Here is a 26,713-nt window from a genome sequence, read left to right on the forward strand (position 1 = left end):
TTTTGAACTTTGGCCTTAGCTCAATGTCATTTTGAATTGAAATCAGTTCTTCCTCTGCCACTCCAGTTTCTTCACCGTCGACATTTAGGAATGGATTGATCGCCCAGTCTGGTATTTCAAGCAATAAAATGTCCTCAAATCTCTCAGACATGTCTCTGTGCAGTTCATCCAGGTGTGTACAATACACACAATATATTCGTAACAATATATATCAGTGAATGCACCGCCCTAACCAGCTCAACACAAACACAACACGGCGCGTTCTGGCGAGTCCCCAATTTCATGTTGACTTGAACTCAAGATGATGTTGAGCGCCAGAATGCGGTTTTTATTATAAGATAAAATTCTGAACATTACAAGCTTGAAATTACAAACCTGAGCTTTTGCTTTTGTAGTCTATGCTGTCGGATCTGACTGGGCCAGTGCGGCGTGTGGTAACCGGACCCTGATGCGTCGTCCACTGACTCGTCCTGCTGCACGTGTTGTGTACAAATCGTCAAACAAACGTTCGAACTTCTGACTTCGACTTCGGACTGCCGCCCCCTTCTTCCTCACCGCCCCCCTGGGGCGGTACCGCCCACTTTGGGAACCACTGCTCTAGAGCCAGATGTGGCTCTTTTGATGACTGCATCCGGCTCTCAGATAAATCTTAGCTGACATTGCTTAACACAATAATTATAGATAATTCCGCTGGAATTCACAGTGCTAAAGATCCATCCATCCATCATCTTCCGCTTATCCGAGGTCGGGTCGCGGGGGCAACAGCCTAAGCAGGGAAACCCAGACTTCCCTCTCCCCAGCCACTTCGTCTAGCTCTTCCCGGGGGATCCCGAGGCGTTCCCAGGCCAGCCGGGAGACATAGTCTTCCCAACGTGTCCTGGGTCTTCCCCGTGGCCTCCTACCGGTTGGGCGTGCCCTAAACACCTCCCTAGGGAGGCGTTCGGGTGGCATCCTGACCAGATGCCCGAACCACCTCATCTGGCTCCTCTCGATGTGAAGGAGCAGCGGCTTTACTTTGAGTCCCTCCCGGATGGCAGAGCTTCTCACCCTATCTCTAAGGCGGAGGAAACTCATTTCGGCCGCTTGTACCCGTGATCTTATCCTTTCGGTCATGACCCAAAGCTCATGACCATAGGTGAGGATGGGAACGTAGATCGACCGGTAAATTGAGAGCTTTGCCTTCCGGCTCAGCTCCTTCTTCACCACAACGGATCGGTACAACGTCCGCATTACTGAAGACGCCGCACCGATCCGCCTGTCAATCTCACGATCCACTCTTCCCCCACTCGTGAACAAGACTCCTAGGTACTTGAACTCCTCCACTTGGGGCAGGGTCTCCTCCCCAACCCGGAGATGGCATTCCACCCTTTTCCGGGCGAGAACCATGGACTCGGACTTGGAGGTGCTGATTCTCATTCCGGTGCTAAAGATAATGTTCAAAATATAAAACATTCTCATGCATTGAAATGCATCCATCCGTTTTCTACCGCACCTGTTCAAGAATCAATCCAAGCAATCCAATCCACTTTATTTATATAGCACATTTAAACAACAATAACGTTTCCAAAGTGCTGCACAGCCATGTTAAAAACAATATTATGCTCCACCAATGACTGTATAAAATTAAAAATGAATAAAAATAAAACCAATAAAAACAATATAAAAACAAATATGATTAAAAACTATTTTAAAGGGTAAAATCAATTAAAACAGTAAAATAAAAATCAAAGTGTATAAAAAACACAGAGGACAACAGAGGACAGAGGACCACACAACTCACGTAGTGTTAAAAGCCAAAGAATAAAAGTGGGTCTTAAGACGAGACTTAAAACACTCCACTGTGGAAGCAGTTTGAACATGGAGCGGCAGAGTGTTCCAGAGCTTAGGGCCGACCACAGAGAAGGCCCTGTCTCCCCTGGTCTTAAGTCTGGTCTTGGGCACCACGAGCTGAAGCTGGCTTTCGGACCTCAGAGCGCGCGCAGGGATGTAAATTTGGATGAGGTCCGAGATATATTGAGGTGCCAGTCCATGTAAAGATTTAAAAACAAACAGCAATGTTTTAAAATCAATTCTAAAATGAACAGGGAGCCAGTGCAAACTCTGAAGAATTGGGGTTATATGCTGGCGTTTCCTGGCTCCTGTTAAAAGTCGTGCTGCCACGTTCTGGACTAACTGCAACCGGGAGAGAGCTTTTTTGGCTAATGCCAGCATAAAGTGCATTGCAGTAGTCCAGGCCACTTGAAATAAAAGCATGCACGACTTGTTCAAAAAGGTTAAAAGATAAAAACGGTTTAACCTTTACTAAAAGACGAAGGTGATAAAAACACGATTTTAAAACGCCATTGACTTGTTTGTCTGGTTTAAAATCGCTGTCTATAGTGACGCCAAGAAGTCGCATTAATGGTAATAAGTAATGTCACGATGGGGGGGGGTCGCAGCTTGCTGCAGGGTCGTTCTCCCAGGAAGGCAGACGGACTACTCAGGACATGGCATTTAGGTAAAAACATGATTTAATTTTAACTAAAAATATATACGAACAAAAATGGCTCACAGCGGAGGCACAACTTGGGCTAAGGAACAAAGCTAACGCATAAACAGACTAAGAACATGAATTTAAACAAAACTTACTTGGCATGGCATTAAGCAAGAAACTATGGCAAGGCATGAAACAAGTCAGCACAGGGCGACTGACTGGCAAAGACGAGCTTAAATACTGCCTCTGATTAGTGCTCGGGAAGCAGGTGAGCAGGCGTTTTGTCCACCAGAGACAGGTGGACAAAATGAGTAACCAAGGAAACCAGACAAGGGAGTGGAAAAAAAACAGGAACTTAAAGAGTCCAAAGGACAAACAGCACATGGCCAAACAAAAACATGATCAACAGACATGACATTTTATTTATTATTGGTTAGCTTCAGAATAACAATGTTATTAAAAAGAATAAGAGATTTATTATATGACCATGGATGAAGTACTGGCTGTCCAGAGTCGAGACCCAGGATGGACCGCTCGTCGGGACCCAGGATGGACCGCTCGCCTGTATCGGTTGGGGACATCTCTACGCTGCTGATCCGCTTGAGATGGTTTCCTGTGGACGGGACTCTTGCTGCTGTCTTGGATCCGCTTGAACTGAACTCTCGCGGCTGTGTTGGAGCCACTATGGATTGAACTTTCACAGTATCATGTTAGACCCGCTCGACATCCATTGCTTTCGGTCCCCTAGAGGGGGGGGGGTTGCCCACATCTGAGGTCCTCTCCAAGGTTTCTCATAGTCAGCATTGTCACTGGCGTCCCACTGGATGTGAATTCTCCCTGCCCACTGGGTGTGAGTTTTCCTTGCCCTTTTGTAGGTTCTTCCGAGGATGTTGTAGTCGTAATGATTTGTGCAGTCCTTTGAGACATTTGTGATTTGGGGCTATATAAATAAACATTGATTGATTGATTGATATATTCTAAAAATGTTAGTCTTACGTAAAAATGCACACTTTTAGTTGTATTCAGTGTTAAAAAAATATGATATGGCTCTCACGGAAATACATTTTGAAATATTTGGCTTTCATGGCTCTCTCAGCCAAAAAGGTTCCCGACCCCTGATCTAAGACGTTTGAATGTCGAAGAGTTTGAATTTACAGGAAAACGGGAATTTAGTTCGGAACTTGTGAAAGTGTCAGAACAGTGGTTCTAAACCTGGGTTCGATCGAACCATATAAAACACTAACAACACAATAAACAGATAAGGGATTTTCCAGAATTATCCTAGTAAATGTGTCTAATAACATCTGAATCGCTCCCTTTGTATAGTCCATCCATCCATCCATTTCCTACCGCTTATTCCCTTTTTTAGGGTCGTGGGGGTCGCTGGCGCCTATCTCAGCTACAATCGGGCGGAAGGCGGGGTACACGCTGGACAAGTCGCCACCTCATCGCAGGGCCAACACAGATAAACAGACAACATTCACACTCACATTCACACACTAGGGCCAATTTAGTGTTGCCAATCAAACTATCCCTAGGTGCATGTCTTTGGAAGTGGGAGGAAGCCGGAGTACCCGGAGGGAACCCACGCATTCACGGGGAGAACATGCAAACTCCACACAGAAAGATCCGAGAATCTGGAGAAATCACTGCACGTCAGCCATGATATTGCGGACCTTCGACTCCTCAGGGGCTACTGCATCAAAAAGCGACAACTGTGTGTAAAGGATATCACCACATGGGCTCCGGAACACTTCAGAAAACCACTGTCAGTAACTACAGTTGGTCGCTACCTTTGTGAGTGCAAGTTAAAACTCTACTAAGAAAAGCCAAATGTAACGATTGCGTGGCATCGTGGTGATGCGGGTTGTTCTCTCAGGAATGCAGTCGGGCTCGAACGCAGCGTGAAGGTAAGAAACAAGGGTTTATTTCAAATTAAAACAGACTATGAACAGAAAAACTTGCACAAGGCACAAAAAGCAGAACAAAACTACTCGCATGAGAGCTGGAGGAACAAAGGCTTAGCGCGGAAGCTAGCAAGATTAGCAAATCGAGGATCAAGGTCGTCACTGTTGTGCGAACACAAATTAGGAAGCAAGGTCGAATTAACGGAAAAGGCAGGCTTAAATAAGGACAGCAATCACAAGGCAGGTGCGCGTTAAGAAACAAGTGGCAGGTGAAACTAATAAGTAACTATGGAGACAAGATCAAACAAGGAAGTGCAACCTGGAACTAAGGTAAACATTAGCAGAACATAATACAAAAGACTCAAAACCAAAACATAATTGGATCCGGGCAGCGGATCATAACCATTTTTTCATTTTCTACCGCTTATTCCCTTTTGGGCTTGCGGGGGGGGCTGGCGCCTATCTCAGCTACAATCGGGCGGACGGCGGGGTACACCCTGGACAAGTCGCCACCTCATCGCAGGGCCAACACAGATAGACAGACAACATTCACACTCACATTCACACACTAGGGCCAATTTAGTGTTGCCAATCAACCTATCCCCAGGTGCATGTCTTTGGAAGTGGGAGGAAGCCGGAGTACCCGGAGGGAACCCACGCATTCACGGGGAGAACATGCAAACGCCACACAGAAAGATCCCGAGCCTGGGATTGACGCACTAACCCCTCTTCCACCGTGAAGCCCTTCTTTGTATAGTCTTTTGTATTTAATTTTTTGTCCTTCTCTCTCACTTTCCTCATAATCACTCAAATTAATGGGGAAATCGTCGCTTTCTCGGTCCGAATCGCTCTCGCCGCTGGTGGCCATGATTGTAAACAATGTTCAGATGTGAGGAGCTCCACAACCCGTGACGTCACGCGCGAATCGTCTACTACTTCCGGTACAGGCAAGGCTTTTTTATTGGCGACCAAAAGTTGCAAACTTTATCGTCGATGTTCTCTACTAAATCCTTTCAGCAAAAATATGCCGATATGGCGAAATTATCAAGTATGACACATAGAATGGACCTGCTATCCCCGTTTGAATACGAAAATCTCATTTAGGATGGCCTTTAATAATCTAAAATGGTAAATACATCAGCATATAAAAACAACATCTTCAAGCGATAGAACAGCATTCTTCCGCCTAAGTGAGTTTACTTACTTATTTTAGAACTTTCGGCCTGCAGGCCCATATTTTGTAGCCCTCTACTTCACTTCATATTTAAGTGACTTGAAACAGAGATTTGATGATTTAATTCTTATCCGATTATCAACATGACAGTCGAACCAGCTGATATTAATACCAATAATAACAATGGATTAGATTTATATAGCGCTTCACAGAGAAGGGAGGACAATCATTCATTCACTTACAAACGTTATTACTTTTAATTTACTTACTTTTACCTCCTCTATTACTCAAGTTTGATCTTGTCTTGGTGCTGCGATCCAAAGACCTCACAGACTGTGGTTAAAAAAGTCTTAAATGACTCTTGTGAATTTTAAAGTACAACCGTATTTCTTATGTAAGTACCTTTAAATAACATGGAAATAGTCACATATGTATCTATGTGACATTACTCAACCCAAGTGACCAGTCAGTATGAACTCCTACATACTCTTCATTTCTTTTAAAAAAACAGATATTTAACTAAAAGTCGTGGGCAAAATCAAACAGAATACAAACCCCAAAAGCAGGGAAGTTGTCACGTTGTGTAAATGGTAAATAAAAAGAGAATACAACAAATCCTTTTCAACTTATATTCAATTGAATGGACTGCAAAGACAAGATACTTAAAGGGGAACATTATCACAATTTCAAAAGGGTTAAAAACAATAAAAATCAGTTCCCAGTGGCTTGTTGTATTTTTTGGAAGTTTTTTTTCAAAATGTTACCGGTCTCGGAATATCCCTAAATAAAGCTTTAAAGTGCCTTATTTTCGCTATCTTCGAAACCACTATCCATTTCCCTGTGACGTCACACAGTGCTGCCAATGTAAACAAACAATGGGAATAGCTCGGATTCAAACTCGAATTTCAGCGACTTAAGCGATTCAACAGATTACGCATGTATTGAAACAGATGGTTGAGTATGAAAGTATTGAAGAAGAAACTGAAGCTATTGCGCTATTCATAGCCATAGCATGGCCGAATAGCTGCGTTAGCATCGCCGGTAAAATGTGCGGACCGAACGATCAGGACTTTCGCATCTTTTGACACTGGAGCAACTCAAATCCGTCGATTGGTAAGTGTTTGTTTCGCATTAAATGTGGGTGGAAGGAAACGTAATATAATTGCAAATGCATCTACAGGTTATCCATATATCTCTGTGCCATGTCTGCTTTAGCACCGCCGGTAAATAGCATGTTAGCATCGATTAGCGTAGCATGTTAGCATCGATTAGCACATAAGTCAACATCAACAAAACTGATCTTTGTGATTTTGTTGACTTTATAGTTGCAAATGCATCTGCAGGTTATCCATACATCTCTGTGCCATGTCTGCTTTAGCACCGCCGGTAAATAGCATGTTAGCGTCGATTAGCGTAGCATGTTAGCATCGATTAGTTGGCAGTCACGCTGCAACCAAATATGTCTGATTAACACATAAGTCAACATCAACAAAACTCACCTTTGTGATTTTGTTGACTATCGTTGCAAATGCATCTGCAGGTTATCCATACATCTCTGTGCCATGTCTGATTAAGCACCGCCGGTAAATAGCATGTTAGCATCGATTAGCATAGAATGTTAGCATCGATTAGCTGGCAGTCAACATCAACAAAACTCACCTTTGTGATTTTGTTGACTTTATAGTTGCAAATGCATCTGCAGGTTATCCATACATCTCTGTGCCATGTCTGCTTTAGCACCGCCGGTAAATAGCATGTTAGCATCAATTAGCATAGAATGTTAGCATCGATTAGCTGGCAGTCAACATCAACAAAACTCACCTTTGTGATTTCGTTGACTTTATAGTTGCAAATGCATCTGCAGGTTATCCATACATCTCTGTGCCATGTCTGCTTTAGCACCGCCGGTAAATAGCATGTTAGCGTCGATTAGCATAGCATGTTAGCATCGATTAGTTGGCAGTCACGCCGCAACCGAATATGTCTGATTAGCACATAAGTCAACATCAACAAAACTCACCTTTGTGATTTCGTTGACTTTATAGTTGCAAATGCATCTGCAGGTTATCCATACATCTCTGTGCCATGTCTGCCTTAGCATCGCCGGTCAAATGTGGAGACACTCCGGCACATTCAATGGGGGTCTGGCGGCAGACACTTTGGCATCTTCGGGCCAGTGGTGCAACTTGAATCCCTCCCTGTTAGTGTTGTTACACCCTCCGACAACACACCAACGAGGCATGATGTCTCCAAGGTTCCAAAAAATAGTCAAAAAAACGGAAAATAACAGAGCTGAGACCCGGTGTTTGTAATGTGTAGAAAATGAAAATGGCGGGTGTGTTACATCGCCCCCAGCGCGATAAACAGAAAGGCGTTTAACTCGCCAAAATCCACCCATTTAGAGTTCGGAAATCGGTTAAAAAGATATATGGTCTTTTTTCTGCACCATCAAGGTATATATTGACGCTTACATAGGTCTGCTGATAATGTTCCCCTTTAACATTCAAGCTGGTAATATTTGTCATGATCCGCCGCTTGGATCATTCCATTTTCGTGTTTTTGTTCCATATTTGTATTATAGTCTGCCGATGTCTGCCTTAGTTCCTTTTTTAGTCTGTTACCATGGTTGCTCATTAGTTTTCACCTGCCCCTTGTTTTCGGCGCACACCTGTTCCTCGGGATTACTGCCTTATTTAAGCCGGCCCCTTTTGTTATTTCGTCCTCAGTTCCTAATTTGCTCTCATGCAACAAACGACGACTGCTTTCCGTTCTCATGCTAGTTGTTTTGTTTTCTCTTTTCTGTGCCTTTGTGTTAGTGTTTCTGTTAGTTTCCCTACCTTCCATGCTAGCGCCTTTTGTTTGCATTTTCTGCCTAGCAACAGTATTTTTGTTCTTTGTTTTTTATTAGTTAAATAAATCCTTTATTTCTTACCTTACGCTGTGTTCTTGCCCGACGCATCCACGGAAGAAAAAAATCCGGCATCGCTATGCCCGCCAAACCTCACAATATTAGCTCATTTGGAATTTCATGCCTGCAACTTGTTTCAAAAAAGCTGGCACAAGTGGCAAAAAGACTGAGAAAGTTGAGCAATGCTAATCAAAGACTTATTTGGAACATCCCCAGGTGAACGGGCTGATTGGGAACAGGTGGGTGCCATGATTGGGTATAAAAGCAGCTTCCATGAAATGCTCATGCATTCACAAACAAGGACGGAGCGAGGGTCGCCACTTTGTCAACAAATGCCTGAGCAAATTGTTTAAGAACAACATTTCTCAAGCAGCTATTGCAAGGAATTTAGGGATTTCGATATCATCAAAAGGTTCAGAAAATCTGGAGAAATAACTACACGTAAGTGACAAGGCCGAAAACCAACATTGAATCCCCGTGACCTTCGATCCCTCAGGTGGTACTGCAGGAAAAAACGACATCAGTGTGAAGTGAAGTGAAGTGAATTATATTTATATAGCGCTTTTCTCTAGTGACTCAAAGCGCTTTACATAGTGAAACCCAATATTTAAGTTACATTTAAACCAGTGTGGGTGGCACTGGGAGCCGGTGGGTAAAGTGTCTTGCCCAAGGACACAACGGCAGTGACTAGGCTGGCAGAAGCGGGAATCGAACCTGCAACCCTCAAGTTGCCGGCACGGCCACTCTACCAACCGAGCTATACCGTGTAAAGGATATCACCACATGGGCTCAGGGACACTTCAGAAAACCAATCTCAGTAAGTACAGCTGGTCACCACATCTGTACGTGCAAGATAAAACTCTACTATGCCAAAGCCATTTATCAACAACACCCAGAAATGCCGCCGGCTTCGCTGGGCCTGAGCTCATCTAAGATGGACTGATGCACAGTACAAAAGCGTTCTGTGGTCTGACGAGTCCACATTTCAAATTGTGGACTTAATGGATATCACCACATGTGCTCAGGAAGAATTCAGAAAACCACTGTCAGTAACTACAGTTGGTCGCTACATCTGTAAGTGCGAGTTAAAACTCTACTATGCAAAGCCAAAGTCATTCATCAACAACACCCAGAAAGGCCGCCGGCTTCGCTGGGCTCTGAGCTCATCTAAGATGGACTGATGCAAAGTGGAAAAGTGTTCTGTGGTCTGACGAGTCCACATTTCAAATTGTTTTTGGAAATTGTGGACGTGGTGTCCTCCGGAACAAAGAGGTAAAGAACCATCCGGACTGTTCTAGGCGCAAAGTTGAAAAGGCAGCATGTGTGATGGTTTTAGGGTGTATTAGTGCCCAAGGCATGGGCAACTTACACATCTGGGAAGGCACATACAGGTTTTGGAGAAACATCTGTGGCCATCATGGACGCCCCTGCTTATTTCAGAAAGACGATGCCAAGCCACATTCTGATAGTAAAACTTGATACTAAAGAGAATACTTTGTGTGGGCCAGCCTCACCCAAGTAAACAGAATTTAAGACCCCTGCTCTCTACATATGTTCTTTACCGCACAGCGTGAAGGTTAAACAAACCGCCCCGTATTTTTTCTTTATTCAGTCCGGACCACAACACTGAACCACGGGTGTGAAGGCAGCCTAAATGCAGACCCGCTGCAAGACTGAAACATGTTCAAATGATATGAAAGCCAAACAAAAGTCGGGAAGCCATAAAGAGGCCATGTCAGTAGTCTTTTAAAAGCCGCCATGGCTCATCGACACGCCGCGGTCAGCTGCGAGGCGCCAAAGCACCATGGGATCTAACTTCCTCCACGCTCTCCTCGAAGGCTCCCCATGAAAGGACTTCAAGGTGTCGGCGTATGCGTCTCACAGCGACTTGAAATCCTACCGGAACAGCGAGTGAAAACAAATACGCCAACCTCGGGCTCGAACAAAGTGATCCCACGCCCACCTTCTCCTCGCTTAAGGGCGCGGTGTTTCACTCTAAGCCAGGGGTCACCAACACGGTGCCCGCGGGCACCAGGTCGGCCATAAAAACCAGATGAGTCGCCCGCTGGCCTGTTCTAAAAATAGCTCAAATAGCAGCACTTACCAGTGAGCTGCCTCTATTTTTTAAATTGTATTTATTTACTAGCAAGCTGGTCACGCTTTGCTCGACATTTTTAATTCTAAGAGAGACAAAACTGAAAGAGAATTTGAAAATCCAAGAAAATATTTTAAAGACTCGGTCTTCACTTGTTTAAATAAATTCATTTATTTTTGTACTTTGCTTCTTATAACTTTCAGAAAGACAATACAACCTTAAAAATGATTTTAGGATTTTTAAACACATATACCTTTTTACCTTTTAAATTTCTTCCTCTTCTTTCCTGACAATTTAAATCAATGTTCAAGTATTTATTTGAATTTTTTTTTATTGTAAAGAATAATAAATAATTTTAATTTAATTCTTCATTTTAGCTTCTGTTTTTTCGACGTAGAATATTTGTGAAATATTTCTTCAAACTATCCATCCATCCGTTTCCTACCGCTTATTCCCTTTTGGGGTCGCGGGGGGCGCTGGCGCCTATCTCAGCTACAATCGGGCGGAAGGCGGGGTACACCCTGGACAAGTCGCCTTCTCATCGCAGGGCCAACACAGATAGACAGACAACATTCACACTCACATTCACACAAACTAATTATGATTAAAATTCCCCAAAAATTATTCTGGCAAATCTAGAAAATCTTTAGAATCTAATTTAAATCTTTTTTTAAAGTCTTTTGAAATTCTTTAGTAAAATTTGTTCTGGAAAATCTACAATGATTTGTCTTTGTTAGAAATATAGCTTGGTCCAATTTGTTATATATTCTAACAAATTGCAGATTGGATTTTAACGTATTTAAAACATGTCAGCAAAATTCTAAAATTAATCTTAATCAGGAAAAATTACTAATGATGTTCCATAAATATATTTTTTTAATTTTTTCAAAACGATCCGAATGAGCTAGTTTTTCTCTTCTTTTTTTCGGGTGAATTTGGAATTTTAAAGGCTCGAAATTGAAGATGAACTATGTTTCATTTTTTTCGTGTTTTCTCCTCTTTTAAACCGTTCAATTAAGTGTGTTTTTCATCATTTATTCTCTACAAAAAACCTTCCGTAAAAGGAAAAAAAAAATGTACGACGGAATGACAGACAGAAATACCCTTTTTTTTATGTATATATATAGATTTATTTATTAAAGGTAAGTTGAGCAAATTGGCTATTTCTGGCAATTTATTTAAGTGTGTATCAAACTGGTAGCCCTTCGCATTAATCAGTACCCAAGAAGTAGCTCTTGGTTTCAAAAAGCTTGGTGACCCCTGCTCTAAGCCATTGTCTTCCTGAATGCCCTTCCTGGTCTTCTCCTTTCCATCTGAAGTGCACATGAGTCCCATTACCCTTTTACTGTTCCAGCACACCATTAAAGCTGCAAACGCCAAACCCTGGCGGGCCTAAAACCCTCCCTGGCTCAGCCTGCCATTCACGCTTCGCAGCGGCTTAAACTCGGCTTTAGTTATAATTGAGAGTTCTTACCAAAAACATATGCTTTGGCACGCTTGAGGTTCTTTACAAATAACCACCACTCAACTAGAGTTTTCATCTTTTGCCTGGAAAGCTGCTTTGAGTTGGATTTGCTAAAAAAAACAATCTCATAGGTATTCGTGTCTTTGTGTGGAGATTTCTCAAACCATCCTGGACAATTTGCAAAAAATATATATATATTTCACATGATTTTACATGACATTTGTGGCCCCCCTATGGATTGTGGTCTTTGGGAGACATACTAGCATCAGAATAACCAGAAATCATGATTATACTTAAATCAGTTTTAACTTACTTTCCCTGAATATGTAAAAGTATTCATATTGTCTTCATGTCATTTTATGCTTCTACCAGGGCTGTTGTTTTTATCCAATCAGAATTCTTGCTTATGTTGCCATGCTGTCTTAAATCTGCCCGGGGGAATTCAGAATCAGCAATGTTTGTGCACTGTAAGTTAACGGGCACATATAGTTGATAGATAATTGCCATAGCCAATCAGATCACACAAGGAGTCAAACAGGAAGGCGTCAAATAGGAAGGAGTCAAACAGGAAAGAGTCAAGCAGGAAGGAGTCAAACAGCAAGGAGTCAAACGGGAAAGAGTCAAAAAGGAAGGCGTCAAACAGGAAGGAGTCAAACAGTCAGGCGTCAAACAGGAAGGAGTCACACAGGAAGGAGTCGAACAGGAAGGAGTCAAAAAGGAAGAAGTCACACAGGAAGGAGTCAAACAGGAAGGAGTCAAACATTAGGCATCAAACAGGAAGGAGTCAAACAGGAAAGAGTCAATCAGAAAGGAGTGACACAGGAAGGAGTCAAACAGGAAGAGGTCAAACAGGAAGGAGTCCAATAGGAAGGAGTCAAACAGGAAGGAGTCAAACAGGAAGGCGTCAAACAGAAAGGCAGCAAACAGGAAGGCATCAAACAGGAAGGAGCCAACAAGAAGGAGTCAAACATTTAGGCGTCAAACAGGAAAGAGTCAAACAAACAGGAGTCACACATTAAGGAGTCAAACAGGAAGAGGTCAAACAGGAAGGAGTCAAACAAGAAGGAGTCCAACAGGAAGGAGTCAAACAGGAAGGTGTCAAACAGGAAGGTGTCAAACACGGAGGAGTCACACAGGGAGGAGTCACACAGGAAGGAGTCAAACAGGAAGGAGTCAAACAGCAAGGAGTCAAACAGGAAAGAGTCAAAAAGGAAGGCATCAAACAGGAAGGAGTCACACAGGAAGGAGTCGAACAGGAAGGAGTCAAAAAGGAAGAAGTCACACAGGAAGGAGTCAAACAGGAAGAAGTCACATAGGAAAGAGTCATACAAGAAGGAGTCAAACAGGAAGGAGTCAAACATTAAGGCATCAAACAGGAAGAAGTCAAACAGGAAAGAGTCAACCAGAAAGGAGTGACACAGGAAGGAGTCAAACAGGAAGAGGTCAAACAGGAAGGAGTCCAATAGGAAGGACTCAAACAGGAAAAAGTCATACGGGAAGGCGTCAAAAAGGAAGGCGTCAAACAGGAAGGAGTCAAACAGGAAGGCGTCAAACAGGAAGGAGTCAAACAAGAAGGAGTCAAACATTTAGGCGTCAAACAGGAAGGAGTCAAACAGGAAAGAGTCAAACAAACAAGAGTCACACATTAAGGAGTCAAACAGGAAGAGGTCAAACAGGAAGGAGTCAAACAAGAAGGAGTCCAACAGGAAGGAGTCAAACAGGAAGGTGTCAAACAGGAAGGAGTCAAACAGGGAGGAGTCACACAGGAAGGAGTCAAACAGGAAGGAGTCCAACAGGAAGGAGTCAAACAGGAAGGAGTCCAACAGGAAGGAGTCATACACCAAGGAGTCAAACAAGAAGGAGTCAAACAGGAAGGAGTCAAAAAGGAAGGAGTCACACAGGAAGGTGTCAAACAGGAAGGAGTCAAACAGGAAGGCGTCAAACAGCAAGGAGTCAAAAAGGAAGGCATCAAACAGGAAGGAGTCAAACAGTAAGGCGTCCAACAGGAAGGAGTCACACAGGAAAGAGTCAAACACCAAGGAGTCAAAAAGGAAGGAGTCACACAGGAAGGTGTCAAACAGGAAGGAGTCAAACAGCAAGGAGTCAAACAGGAAGGAGTCAAACAAGAAGGAGTCATATAGGAAGGAGTCAAACAGTGTCAGTAAGGCCTTCGAGCTAGTTTCATGTCTTCCTTTGAGCGATATTTCCCGCATCTACTTTGTTTTAGCTTTCATGAATATTTCACTTGTTTTTATCCTTCATTGTGGGGACATTGTTGATTGTCAATATCTTGTTCGGATGTACTTTGTCTTTGCTCCACAGTAAGTCTTTTCTGTCGTCCAGCATTCTGTTTTTGTTGACTTTGCAGCCAATTCAGTTTTAGTTTGGTTCTGCATAGCCTTCCCTAAGCTTCCATGCCTTTTCTTAGGGGCACTCACCTTGTGTTTATTTTTGGTTCAAGCATTAGATACCTTTTTACCTGCACCCTGCCTCCAGCTGTTTCCGACATCTACAAAGCAATTAGCTCCCGCTGCCACCCACTGATATGGAAGAGTATTACAGGGTTACTCTGCCGACACTCAACAACAACACACCATTTGCAGACTGTAATTACTAGTTTGCAAAAGATATTTTCACAGCAGACTATCTCATGGCGAGTGTTGAAAAACACTGATATAGACCACAAGGAAGTCTTTTACATTTAGAAATTAAAAAATAATAATTCGACTCATTTAATGCGCCCTATAATCCGGTGCGCCTTATACCGTATTTCCTTGAATTGCCGCCGGGTATATAGTATGCGCCTGTTTAGAATTACTGCCGGCTCAAACTTGTTTCGCAAAAATATTATTTTTATTAGCGCATGTCTAGAATTTCAGCCGGCTCAAACTCGGTTTCGTAAAATAATTAGCATATGCCTTGAATTTCCACAGGGTCAAACTCGTCACGTCACGAGTGACACTTCACCTGTCATCATTTTCAAAAGGGAGGAGGCTGATTTCAATGATTTGAAATCGCATGACGGGAAGAAGATTAAGAGCTATTCAGTAGGATTTAAGGTCCAAGCTATTAAATATGCTAAGAAGAACAGTAAGCAGCTATGTTTTATTAATATATCGTAGCTGCGCGTGAGTCATTAAATGACTCCCGCCTCCTGGTGGTAGAGGGCGCTAGTGATCCTTCTTGCGACTACTTGGCTGCAGAAGAAGTGACAACAAGCAGCAAGAGTGAGTAGCTTGTGTTTATTTTTTTCCTCTCGCTTGCACTTTTAACATGGAGGATTACATATCTAAAATGAAAACGTTTTCTAAACTGGACTTTCAATCGAAGCAAGAGGTAATAAAGGAAGATCTCCATTGAGACGGAGAGACTTTTAAAACTGAAGGAAGATAAGGAAGACTTTTATAAACAAGTTATTGATGCTTTTGATCTGAAGGAGCTGCACATGGACTTCATTTATAAGTAAAGGTTAGAGCATAATAACATTTTTTTATTATTATTAAATGTACTTTTCATGATGGTATCCTTACATCACACTCAAATTTATAAGCACAGGCCTAAATTTACCACATGCCTTTGGTAAACGCCGGAGTGAGAAGAGGTTTTGAATTAATTAGCGCCCCGACGGCAATTCAAGGAAATACGGTATGTGAAAAAATCATTCATGGGCAGTGCTCCTTGTGGTCTGGAAAATACGGTCCTGGTTTTGCCAAAAGTTCATCCCTGTGTGTGCAGCAGTTCAGGAGTTAAAGAGTTAACTTCCATAAAAAGCCACAGAGCTGTCCTAGTCCTAGATTATTTGCGATCATCAAGCTGGCTAATATCGAAAACAAACTCTTGGCCCTGCCTGTTAACATTTTCCAGAGGTTGAACAGCTGACTCAGGACTCTTTGCAGCTGGCATTTGTAAAGCAGGCACGTCTTGTTGGCTTCCCATGAAAGTGCAGTTGACTAATTAATGCGAGTCTGGGAGAGATTCATCTCGCCAAAAGCAGAATTCTGGCCCGGAGCCTGAAGCAACAGTGGGACAAAAAGCCAGCCAGCCTACAGATGGAGCTAACCATACTTGCCAACCCTCCCGGATTTTCCGGGAGACTTCCGAAATTCAGCGCCTCTCCCGAAAACCTCCCGGAAGAAAGTTTCTCCCGAAAATCTCCCGAAATTCAGCGGAGCTGGAGGCCACGTTCCCTCCAGCTCCATGCGGACCTGAGTGGGGACAGCCTGTTTTCACGTCCGCTTTCCCACTATATAGACAGCTGCCCAAACACGCTACAACATCTACGGATTTTAATAAAAAACTGCGCACACAGGGAGACAAAGCAGAACAACGAGGAAGTTACAGCCACGGCGACACCGTCTGTAATAGAGTGAATCTATGTTGTCTGTCGCCATCCCCTGGTGAATGTTGGCTATAGCGTTATGGGGTTGCTTTTTGATTGGCCAACGATTTACGTGGTGTCTCGCCAGTAAGCAAATGGCAGAACAAAGGTTACTCAAATAGTGAAAGGTAAGTGTTGTTGTTTGTTTTTTTAGTAACCAGCAAGCACAGTATAGTTAGTAGAACAACTGTGTTTTTATTACTGTGTATTTGATAGGCGATTGTCTGAAATTCAACTATTTCTTTTATTTATATATATAATAAAATAAATATATATAGCTAGAATTCACTACAAGTCAAGTATTTCATACATATAATATATGTATATTTATATATATATATAAATATACATATATACAGTATATATATGAAATATATATATGAAATACTCGAGTTGGTGAATTGTAGATGTAAATATACTCCTCTCTCTTAACCACGCCCCCTGCCCCAACGACGCCTCCGCCCCACACCCCCCAACCCCCACCCCCCACCTCCCGAAATCGGAGGTCTCAAGGTTGGCAATCATGAGCTACAACCACATTTCAGCGAGTGGACAAAGGAAATATCGCATCGCCTCGACAGATACCACGATGTGCCAATCTTTTGTTCGGATCACTCACCGCTCTCGCTCTTCTCTATGACGTCCACCACCTCACCCGCTTGGAGGCTGATTTCCGCAGGCTCTTGCTTCTGGTAACTGGCCACCACCACGTACTGCTCCAGGAGCATGGGGTCCGAGGCGTCCAGACCTGGAGTCGAGGGGAAGAAACATGCTGTCAGCCAGCTGCCAGCCATAGGTCCCCGGGAGCGACCGCCGGGCGCTCGTTGCGCCATAGGCCACTTTGTCGCTTGAGCTCAGCCAATCGCAATATTCACAGGGCTCAGTGCATCTTCCTGAGAGTCTAGCCATAGAGCTGCATCACCCTCCAGCCCACCATGGAGACCCTACAAAGAGATCCTCATTGCAGAAAGGGAACGCTGGAGGAGACAAAGTAGAAAATCCATCCTCATCCACAACGGGGCTGAACCCAGGTCGGACGGGAACATAGCCGGATGGAGAGATGCCGTAGAAGTCATAAAGAAGTCTGAGGGACAGGAGAGTAGATAGAGGCAGAGAGAAATGGCTTCCCTTGGAAAATAAACCATCTGCTAAAAAGCCTCCTCAGTCGGGGTTGGGACTCGGTGGAAGAGTGGGGGGGTTGCGTACGCCAATCATAAGAGTCGGCACCAGAGGCCTTAAATAGAACCAGATGAAGGGGCTGGAGCCGGGCTCGGAGGGATGGCCCTCCGTGAAACCCTAAACCTCGGCCAATGGAAATGTTCCTTTCTCTCCCTCGCTGGGTTTAACCGTGTCAACACCAGCGCCGACTTACTTTTTTTTACACACTTTGTGCTTGTTTTCGTATCTCCATCGCATTCGTCTTCCAGCCCCAGATGGGTTTTATTTTTGAGGATGCACTGCAAACAATGGCCTTGATCACCAAATATCATCTTGTGAATCGGTGTAGCTGACTGACATAAAGCAGCGCTAACATTAGCATTAGCAGTCCAGGCATGTTTACGCTGACCAGGATTGTTAAGTCCCTGTAAGGATTCATGTGCTAGTCTTACAAGGTGGTATTCTATCCTGTTTTTATGGGAATAGTCAGGTCCACCTTTGATACGTTTCATGCATTCGAGATGTTAAAACCAATCCAATGTACGACACTATGAACTAAGCGAATCTAGCTACCTATTTTTGACACTTTGTACACGCCTGATTTAAAATCTAGTGGTCCGATACTGTGGTATACAATAGTTAGTCAGTGAAATTGTGGTGAGATGGTCGCACGGTGATGTGGGTTTCGTTCTCCCAAGGATGCAGACGGGCTTTGGACACAACGTGCAGGTAGGAAATGATTTATTTTACAATAAAAGTGAAGTGAATTATATTTATATAGCGCTTTTCTCTAGTGACTCAAAGCGCTTTTACATAGTGAAACCCAATGTCTAAGTTACATTTAAACCAGTGTGGGTGGCACTGGGATCACGTGGTTAAAGTGTCTTGCCCAAGGACACTACGGCAGTGACTAGGATGGCGGAAGCGGGAATCGAACCTGCAACCCTCAAGTTGCTGGCACGGCCACTCTACCAACCGAGCTATACCGAAAACGGACTTAGGCGAAACCAAAAGAGCTAGCATGGGAGCTAGGAAACAACCAAAAGAGCTAGCATGGGAGCTAAGAAACAACCAAAAGAGCTAGCATGGGAGCTAGGAAACATTAAAGGTCCTTAGCATGGAAGCTAGGATAAACAGAACCGAGAACAAACGTCGTCACTTGTTGCGTATGACAAATTAGGAAGCAAGACAGACTGACGGGAGAAGGCAGGCTAAATAATGACAGTAATTACAAAAGCAGGTGTTGGTCCGGAACAAGCGGCAGGTGAAAATAATACGTAGCTATAGAAACCAACTGAGAAGTGCACACACAAACTCAAAAATCTAAACATAATATGATCCTGGCAGCGGATCATAACCGAAATATTACATAATGTGACTCAAAGTTCATGCAAATTAGGGATGCACAGTTGTTAGCCGGCCTCCGTAGCTCCCACTCCCGCCCCTCCGTTGCAAGTTTTGTTGATTCTATGTAACATGTTTATGAGTGCTATGGCTATGAGGTTGTTTTTTTTCCCCAGCCACCCTGGAGTCCAGTTTTTGGCTGAATCATTTTTCAATGGTAAAATTTGGGCACCTGAGCTGCTAGTTTGTTTGTACTTACAAGCAGACACAGTGTGTAGACAGAAAAGGGAGAATGGACGCATTTTGGTGTAAAAATGAAAGATAAAGGTGAAGTCATAACACTGACACACCCTCAGTAAGAGCTGCTTTAAGACATCCATCCGCAGTCGGCAGTGTTTTAACTACCTCTACATCACTAATCCTCGCCTCTATGGCGACGAATGAAGTAAGATTCGTACAAGTATTAATATCACTGGAGAATGAGGAATAGCTAAACGTGCTTCACTACACACCGCAGGAGGACACAATAGCTCACCGCCGTCACAATGTAAACAAATGCCATGGGTGGATCTACACCTGACATCCACTGTAATGATACCAAAACATTTCATTATTGTCTTTATTTAAACAAAAAGTCTTAGTGCATATGAAACATTTGTTTATTATTGTCATTTAGTCCTTAAACAAAATAGTGAACATACGAAGCAACTTGTCTTTTAGTAGTAAGTAAACATACAAAGAATCCTAATTAGTCTGCTGACTTTTGCAGTAACAAATTGTGTCATTTATACACTTATTATTTTGTACACATAATGAGGGACAAACTGTAAAAATGGGTCATTGTCACTGGAGAACGAGGAATAGCTAAACATGCTTCACTACGCACCATAGGAAGATATAATAGCTCACAACATACAAAGGCCAGCGCTCTTGAATGTAAACAAATGCCATGGGTAGATTTTCACTGTAATGATACCAAGTATAGGAGCGTATCGAGTCGATTCTACTATGATTACACCGATATTTCTTCTTTCTTTTTCTAAAAAATTATATTATGTTTATGAAGTTAGTAAATATGTCCCTGGACACATGAGGACTCTGGATATGACCAATCTATGATCCTGTAACTACTTGGTATTGGATCGATACCTAAATGTGTGGTATCATCCATAACTAATGTAAAGTATCAAAGAAGAGAAGAATAAGTGATTATTACATTTTAACAGAAGTATAGATAGAACATGTTAAAACAGAAAGCAGTGCGACATCTACCCTTTACATCAGTATTTATTAACCATATTATTATTGGATTATTAGGTATCATATTTTATTGTACGATCCTGTAACTAGTTGGTATCGGATTGATACCTAAATGTGTGGTATCATCCAAAACTAATGCCAAGTATCAAAGAAGAGACGAATGGGGCGGTGTAGCTCGGTTGGTAGAGTGGCCGTGCCAGCAACTTGAGGGTTCCAGGTTCGATCCCTGCATCGGCCATTCTAGTCATTGCCGTTGTGTCCTTGGGCAAGACACTTTACCCACCTGCTCCCAGTTCCACCCACACTGGTTTAAATGTAACTTAGATATTGGGTTTTCACTATGTAAAGCGCTTTGAGTCACTAGAGAAAAGCGCTATATAAATATAATTCAAAAATCACAATAAGTGAATATTACACTTTAACAGAAGTATAGATAGAACATGTTCAAACAGAAAGCAGTGCGACACCTACCCTTTACATCAGTATTTATTAACCATATTATTATTGGATGGTATCATATTTTATTGTACGATCCTGTAACTACTTGGTATCGGATCGATACCTAAAAGTGTGGTATCATCCACAACTAATGTCAAGTATCAAAGAAGAGAAGAATAAGTGATTATTACATTTTAACAGAAGTGTGGATAGAACATGTTAAAACAGAAAACAGTGTGACACCTACCCTTTACATCAGTAATTCTTAACAATATTATTATTGGATTGTTAGGTATCATATTTTATTGTACGATCCTGTAACTACTTGGTATCGGATCGATACCTAAATGTGTGGTATCATCCACAACTAATGTCATGTAGTGATTATTAAATTTTAACAGAAGTGTAGACAGAACATGTTAAAACAGAAAATAAGCAGATATCAACAGTAAATGAACAAGTGGATGAATAATCCATTTTTACAGTTTGTCCCTCATAATGTGGACAAAATGATAGGTGTATAAATGACACAATATGTTACTGCATAGACTAATTAGAAGTCTTTGTTCGTTTACTTACTACTAAAAGACAAGTTGTATATTTTATTTAAGGACTAAATGACAATAATAAACATATGTCTCATGTACATTAAGATTCCATACATACATTTTCTACCGCTTGTCCCTTTTGGGGTTGCTGGAGCCTATCTCAGCATCAATCAGGCGGTAGGCGGGGTACACCCTGGACAAGTTGCCACCTCATCGCAGTACCGTAAGATTTGTTGTTCAAATAAAGCCAGAAATGACATATTTTGTGGTCCCCTTTATTTAGAAAAGCATGGAAATAAATTTTAGTACCGGTACCAAAATATTGCTATTGGGACAACCTTACTTCCAACATATTTTCTATCACATTTATCATTTCTGCGTTATTCGTATGGTCATTTCAACACTTTGGCGGCACATTTCAGCTCATGCATACCAAACGGAACTTGACCAAACAAACTGTAGACGCAGAGCAAACAAGCAAAGTTCTTTAAAGCCGACTTAGCGTGACACAGACTGTAAATAACCGTGGACATAAATACCTCACGTGTCTGCTTTGGTTGAAGGTGTGGAAGATTTCACCTTCATCCATCAGTAGCCGACCAGTGCGTGAGAAGGAAAGCCAACAAATATTTCAAGCCAGGCGATGTCACAAGAGCAGTGGATCGGGAGCGTTTGTTTTCCAAGTGTGATAAAGTGTTTCAGGACCGAGGGGATGTGTGTCGAGAAGAGTAAGAACATATCAATCCCGATAGGGTTTAAGGAAGAAGAAAAGTGGGATAGAAATACCATTTAAAGGCCTACTGAAACCCAGTACTACCGACCACGCAGTCTGATGCTTTATATATCAATGATGAAATATTAACATTGCAACAAATGCCAATAATGGAGACGTCAAAGAAGAAAGCTGTAGGTGGGAAGCGGTGTATTGCGGCCGCCTTTAGCAACACAAACAGAGCCGGTGTTTCATTGTTTACATTCCCGAAAGATGACAGTCAAGCTTTACTATGGAACAGAGCGGCCAAACGAACATGGTTCCGTACCACATGTCAACCGGAAAGTTTCGGTGAGAAAATGGTTGATACAATTGAAAAAAATCTAAAACATAAAAAGTAGTATAAGAGAGCAAACGGGTGAAATGTAACAAGAAAATGTTGCAATGCTTTAATAACACAAAGCTGCCATGCAGGCTGTTTCTTTCTTTAAAAAATAATAATGAATCAAAATCAATGTCATTTTGAATTATTGACCTACTCAAGGCTCTGATTACGTCACATTAAATATTCCAATTTGAGATATTTTGGGGGGAAAATGTTGCATATTTTGTGTTTTGCCATATAACAAACTGAGTTGCTTTTTAAAGAAGGGCCTAAAACAAACAAACAAAAAACATAAACAACAATAAAACTTAAAATTGATGGATATTTCTGAAGGTGATCTTGAGATAATTGTGCTAAAAGTAAACAGCAAAAAAAATATATATATAATTTATTTTTTAACACTTTAGTGAGTAGGACACTTTTGGATCCCCATTTATTTTAGTGTGATTTGTTTTTAAGTGTCATTGCTCAAAAATACAATAATGAATCAAAATCCCAAATTAAGGCTCCAATTATTATATAATCTCAAATATTCCACCTAAAAAATGTTATTTGGTGAAAATATTGCATATTTTGTGTTTTTTCCATTTTTTTTCTCCTAATGTTGATCTAGAAATTTAAAACTTGAATAATAATGAAAATTAAAGCTGCAAGCTGTCTGTGTTTTATTCCTAGGGGGCGCTAGAGCGCAATTTTGATTTTTGGGGTTTGTTTTTTTATTATATCGCAATTTTTGCCAGTCCTGATGTGTGTGTACCGTTTGGTGAGTTTTGAAGCATTTTAAGGGGGTCATATTACAACTCAAAGAGGCAAAAATGACATTTTTTTGTGAAAATGTAGTTTTGAAGGGATAATTGCCAACTTCCTGTTGATTTTTGCAAAAGGATTTCAATTATTAAAATGTAGGTCTAAGTGAGACCTACATAGAGGTTTTTGTTTCATATTTCTACGACATTCCTACCGGAAGTTACAAGCCGTTTTGTCTGTGTTTTCTTCCTAGGAGCAGTTTGAGATATTTTGGGGGGAAAATGTTGCATATTTTGTGTTTTGCCATATAATAAATCAATCAATCAATCAATGTTTACTTATATAGCTATATATATATATATATATATATATATATATATATATATATATATATATATATATATATGTATAAAACAAAATGAGTTGTTTTTTTTAAAGAAGGGCCGAAAACAAACAAACAAAAAACATAAACAACAATAAAACTTAAAATTGACGGATATATCTGAAGTGGATCTCGAGATTATTGTGCTAAAAGTAAACAGTAAAGAAATATATATATATAATTTATTTTTTAACACTTTAATGAGTAGGACACTTTTGGATCCCCAATTATTTTTAGTGTTATTTGTTTTTAAGTGTCGTTGCTCAAAAAATAATAATGACTCAAAATCCAAAATTAAGGCCCCAATTATTATATAATCTCAAATATTCCACCTAAAAAATGTTATTGGGTGAAAATATTGCAAATTTTGTGTTTTTTCCATTTTTTTTTTCCTAATGTTGATCTAGAGATTTAAAACTTGAATAATAATGAAAATTAAAGCTGCACGCTGTCTGTGTTTTATTCCTAGGGGGCGCTAGAGCGCAATTTTTTGTTTTTTTTGTTTGTTTGTTTTTTTATTATATCGCATGGTTTGCCAGTCCTGATGTGTGTGAACAGTTTGGTGAGTTTTGAAGAATTTTAAGGGGGTCATATTACAGCTCAAAGAGGCAAAAATGACATTTTTTTGTGAAAATGTAGTTTTGAAGGGATAATTGCCAACTTCCTGTTGATTTTTGCAGAAGGATTTCAATTATTAAAATGTAGGTCTAAGTGAGACCTACATAGAGGTTTTTGTTTCATGTTTTTTACGAGATTCCTACCGGAAGTTACAAGCAGTATTGTCTATGTTTTCTTCCTAGGAGCAGTTTGAGATATTTTTGGGGGAAAATATTGCATTTGTTATATTTGCCATTTAATCAATCAATCAATCAATGTTTACTTATATAGCCCTATTTATTTATATATATATATATATATATATATATATATATATATATATAAAACAAGCTGAGTTGTTTTTTTAAAGAAGGGCCTAAAACAAACAAACAAAAAACATAAACAACAATAAAACTTAAAATTGACCGATATATCTGAAGTTGATCTCGAGATTATTGTGCTAAAAGTAAACAGTAAAAAAATATATATATATAATTTATTTTTTAACACTTTAATGAGTAGGACACTTTTGGATCCCCAATTATTTTTCGTGTGATTTGTTTTTAAGTCTCATTGCTCAAAAAATAATAATGAATCAAAATCCAAAATTAAGGCTCCAATCATTATATAATCTCAAATAGTCCACCTAAAAATATGTTATTGGGTGAAAATATTGCATATTTTGTGTTTTTTCCATTTTTTTTTCCTAATGTTGATCTAGAGCGGGGGTCACCAACCTTTTTGAAAGCAAGAACTACTTCTTGGGTACTGATTAATGTGAAGGGCTACCAGTTTGATACACACTTAAATAAATTGCCAGAAATAGCCAATTTGCTCAATTTACCTTTAATAAATAAATCTATATATATTTAAAAAAAAATGGGCATTTCTGTCTTTCCGTCGTACTTTTTTTTCCTTTTACGGAAGGTTTTTTTGTAGAGAATAAATGATGAGAAAAACACTTAATTGAATGGTTTAAAAGAGGAGAAAACACGAAAAAAAAGAAAATTTAATTTTGAAACATAGTTTATTTCAATTCCGACTCTTTAAAATTAAAAATTCAAACGAAAAAAATGAAGAGAAAAACTAGCTAATTCGAATCTTTTTGAAAAAATTAAAAAAATAATTTATTGAACATCATTAGTCATTTTTCCTGATTAAGATTAATTTTTAAATTTTGATGACATGTTTTAAATAGGTTAAAATCCACTTTAAAATAAGATTTAAATATGATTCTACAGATTTTCTGGACTTGCCAGAATAATTTTTTTAAATTTTGATAATAAGTTTGAAGAAATATTTCACAAATATTCTTTGTGGAAAAAACAGAAGCTAAAATGAACAATTAAATTACAATGTATTTATTATTCTTTACAATAAAAAAAAAATTCTTGAACATTTATTTAAATTGTCGAGGAAGGAATTATGTGTTTAAAAATCCTAAAATCATTTTCAAGGTTATATTTTTTCTCTAAAATTGTCTTTCTGAAAGTTAGAAGAAGCAAATTAAAAAAAATAAATGAATTTATTTAAACAAGTGAAGACCAAGTCTTTAAAATAATTTCTTGGATTTTCAAATTCTATTTGAGTTTTGTCTCTCTTAGAATTAAAAAAGTCGAGCAAAGCGCGACCAGCTTGCTCGTAAGTAAATACAATTTAAAAAATAGAGGCAGCTCACTGGTAAGTGCTGCTATTTGAGCTATTTTTAGAACAGGCCAGCGGGCTACTCATCTGGTCCTTACGGGCGACCTGGTGCCCACGGGCACCTCGTTGGTGACCCCTGATCTAGAGATTTAAAACTTGAATAATAATAAAACAAAAATAATACTGAAAGATGACACATTTTTAATACTTTTTTTGACCAAATCCCTTTGGAGTCCCCGGGATCATAACCGAGTGGAGGCCAAAATGTATATTTTTTTATCCATACTGTATATTGTATTGGTTTTTAAAATAAAAAATATGAAAATGGCCCCCACTTGCTTTGATTTTTCAGTGTGCGGCCCTCAGTGGAAAAAGTTTGGACACCCCCGGGCTAGAACCAACACTGCTGGAGACAGAAACAACTCTGCAAAAAAAAAAAAAACACACCACTTCTATTTGAGGTATTGTCTCCGGCTCCTCCAAGAACAACACGACAGCGCTCGTATTTCAGTCGACGCGGGCAAAAGCTATCTTGTTTTTGCATTTGCTTACTCCGGCATGACTTAGTGGGGCAAATAGACGAGCGCACGAGGGCCACAATTCTGCTTCACAGCTCATAAAGTGGCGGGGGGAGCACTCGTGCGTGTGTAATGACACACTTTAGATGCCAGTCCTCATTACGCACAGCATGCATGGTTGCAACTCAGATGGTTACACTGTCCAATCATGATCCATAGAGGCTTTTTCTTTGGCTTTATGTGTTCTTTTTGTGGTACCACCAGTAATGAGAAAGCAAAAATCTGAAATGGTGATGCGGGATCGTTCTTCCAAGGATGCAGTCGGTCAACGAACGCAGCGTACGGTAAGAAATGAAGATTCATTCAATAAATAAAACAGACTATGAACAAAAGCATGAGAGCTAGGGAAATAACCGACAAACTTACACAAGGCACAAAAGGCAAAACAAAAACTACTAGCATGAGAGCTAGGGAAATAACCGACAAACTTACACAAGGCACAAAAGGCAAAACAAAAACTACCAGCATGAGAGCTAGGGAAATAACCGACAAACCTACACAAGGCACAAAAGGCAAAACA

At 40.6% G+C, this 26,713-nt stretch overlaps 1 protein-coding gene across 2 annotated transcripts in view; it reads right to left on the reverse strand.

The window, feature by feature from the left end:
* Positions 1 to 26,713, reverse strand: part of sh3pxd2ab (SH3 and PX domains 2Ab) — a 228,941-nt gene that overhangs the window by 81,954 nt on the left and 120,274 nt on the right. For both annotated transcript variants that reach the window (XM_061911591.1, XM_061911589.1), the window contains exon 7: positions 17,020 to 17,148. In XM_061911591.1, coding sequence (XP_061767575.1) covers positions 17,020 to 17,148 — 129 coding nt within the window. The remainder of the gene's footprint in view (positions 1 to 17,019; positions 17,149 to 26,713) is intronic.

The sequence above is a fragment of the Nerophis ophidion genome, linkage group LG09, assembly GCF_033978795.1.
Source record: "Nerophis ophidion isolate RoL-2023_Sa linkage group LG09, RoL_Noph_v1.0, whole genome shotgun sequence".
Lineage (NCBI taxonomy): Eukaryota > Metazoa > Chordata > Actinopteri > Syngnathiformes > Syngnathidae > Nerophis > Nerophis ophidion.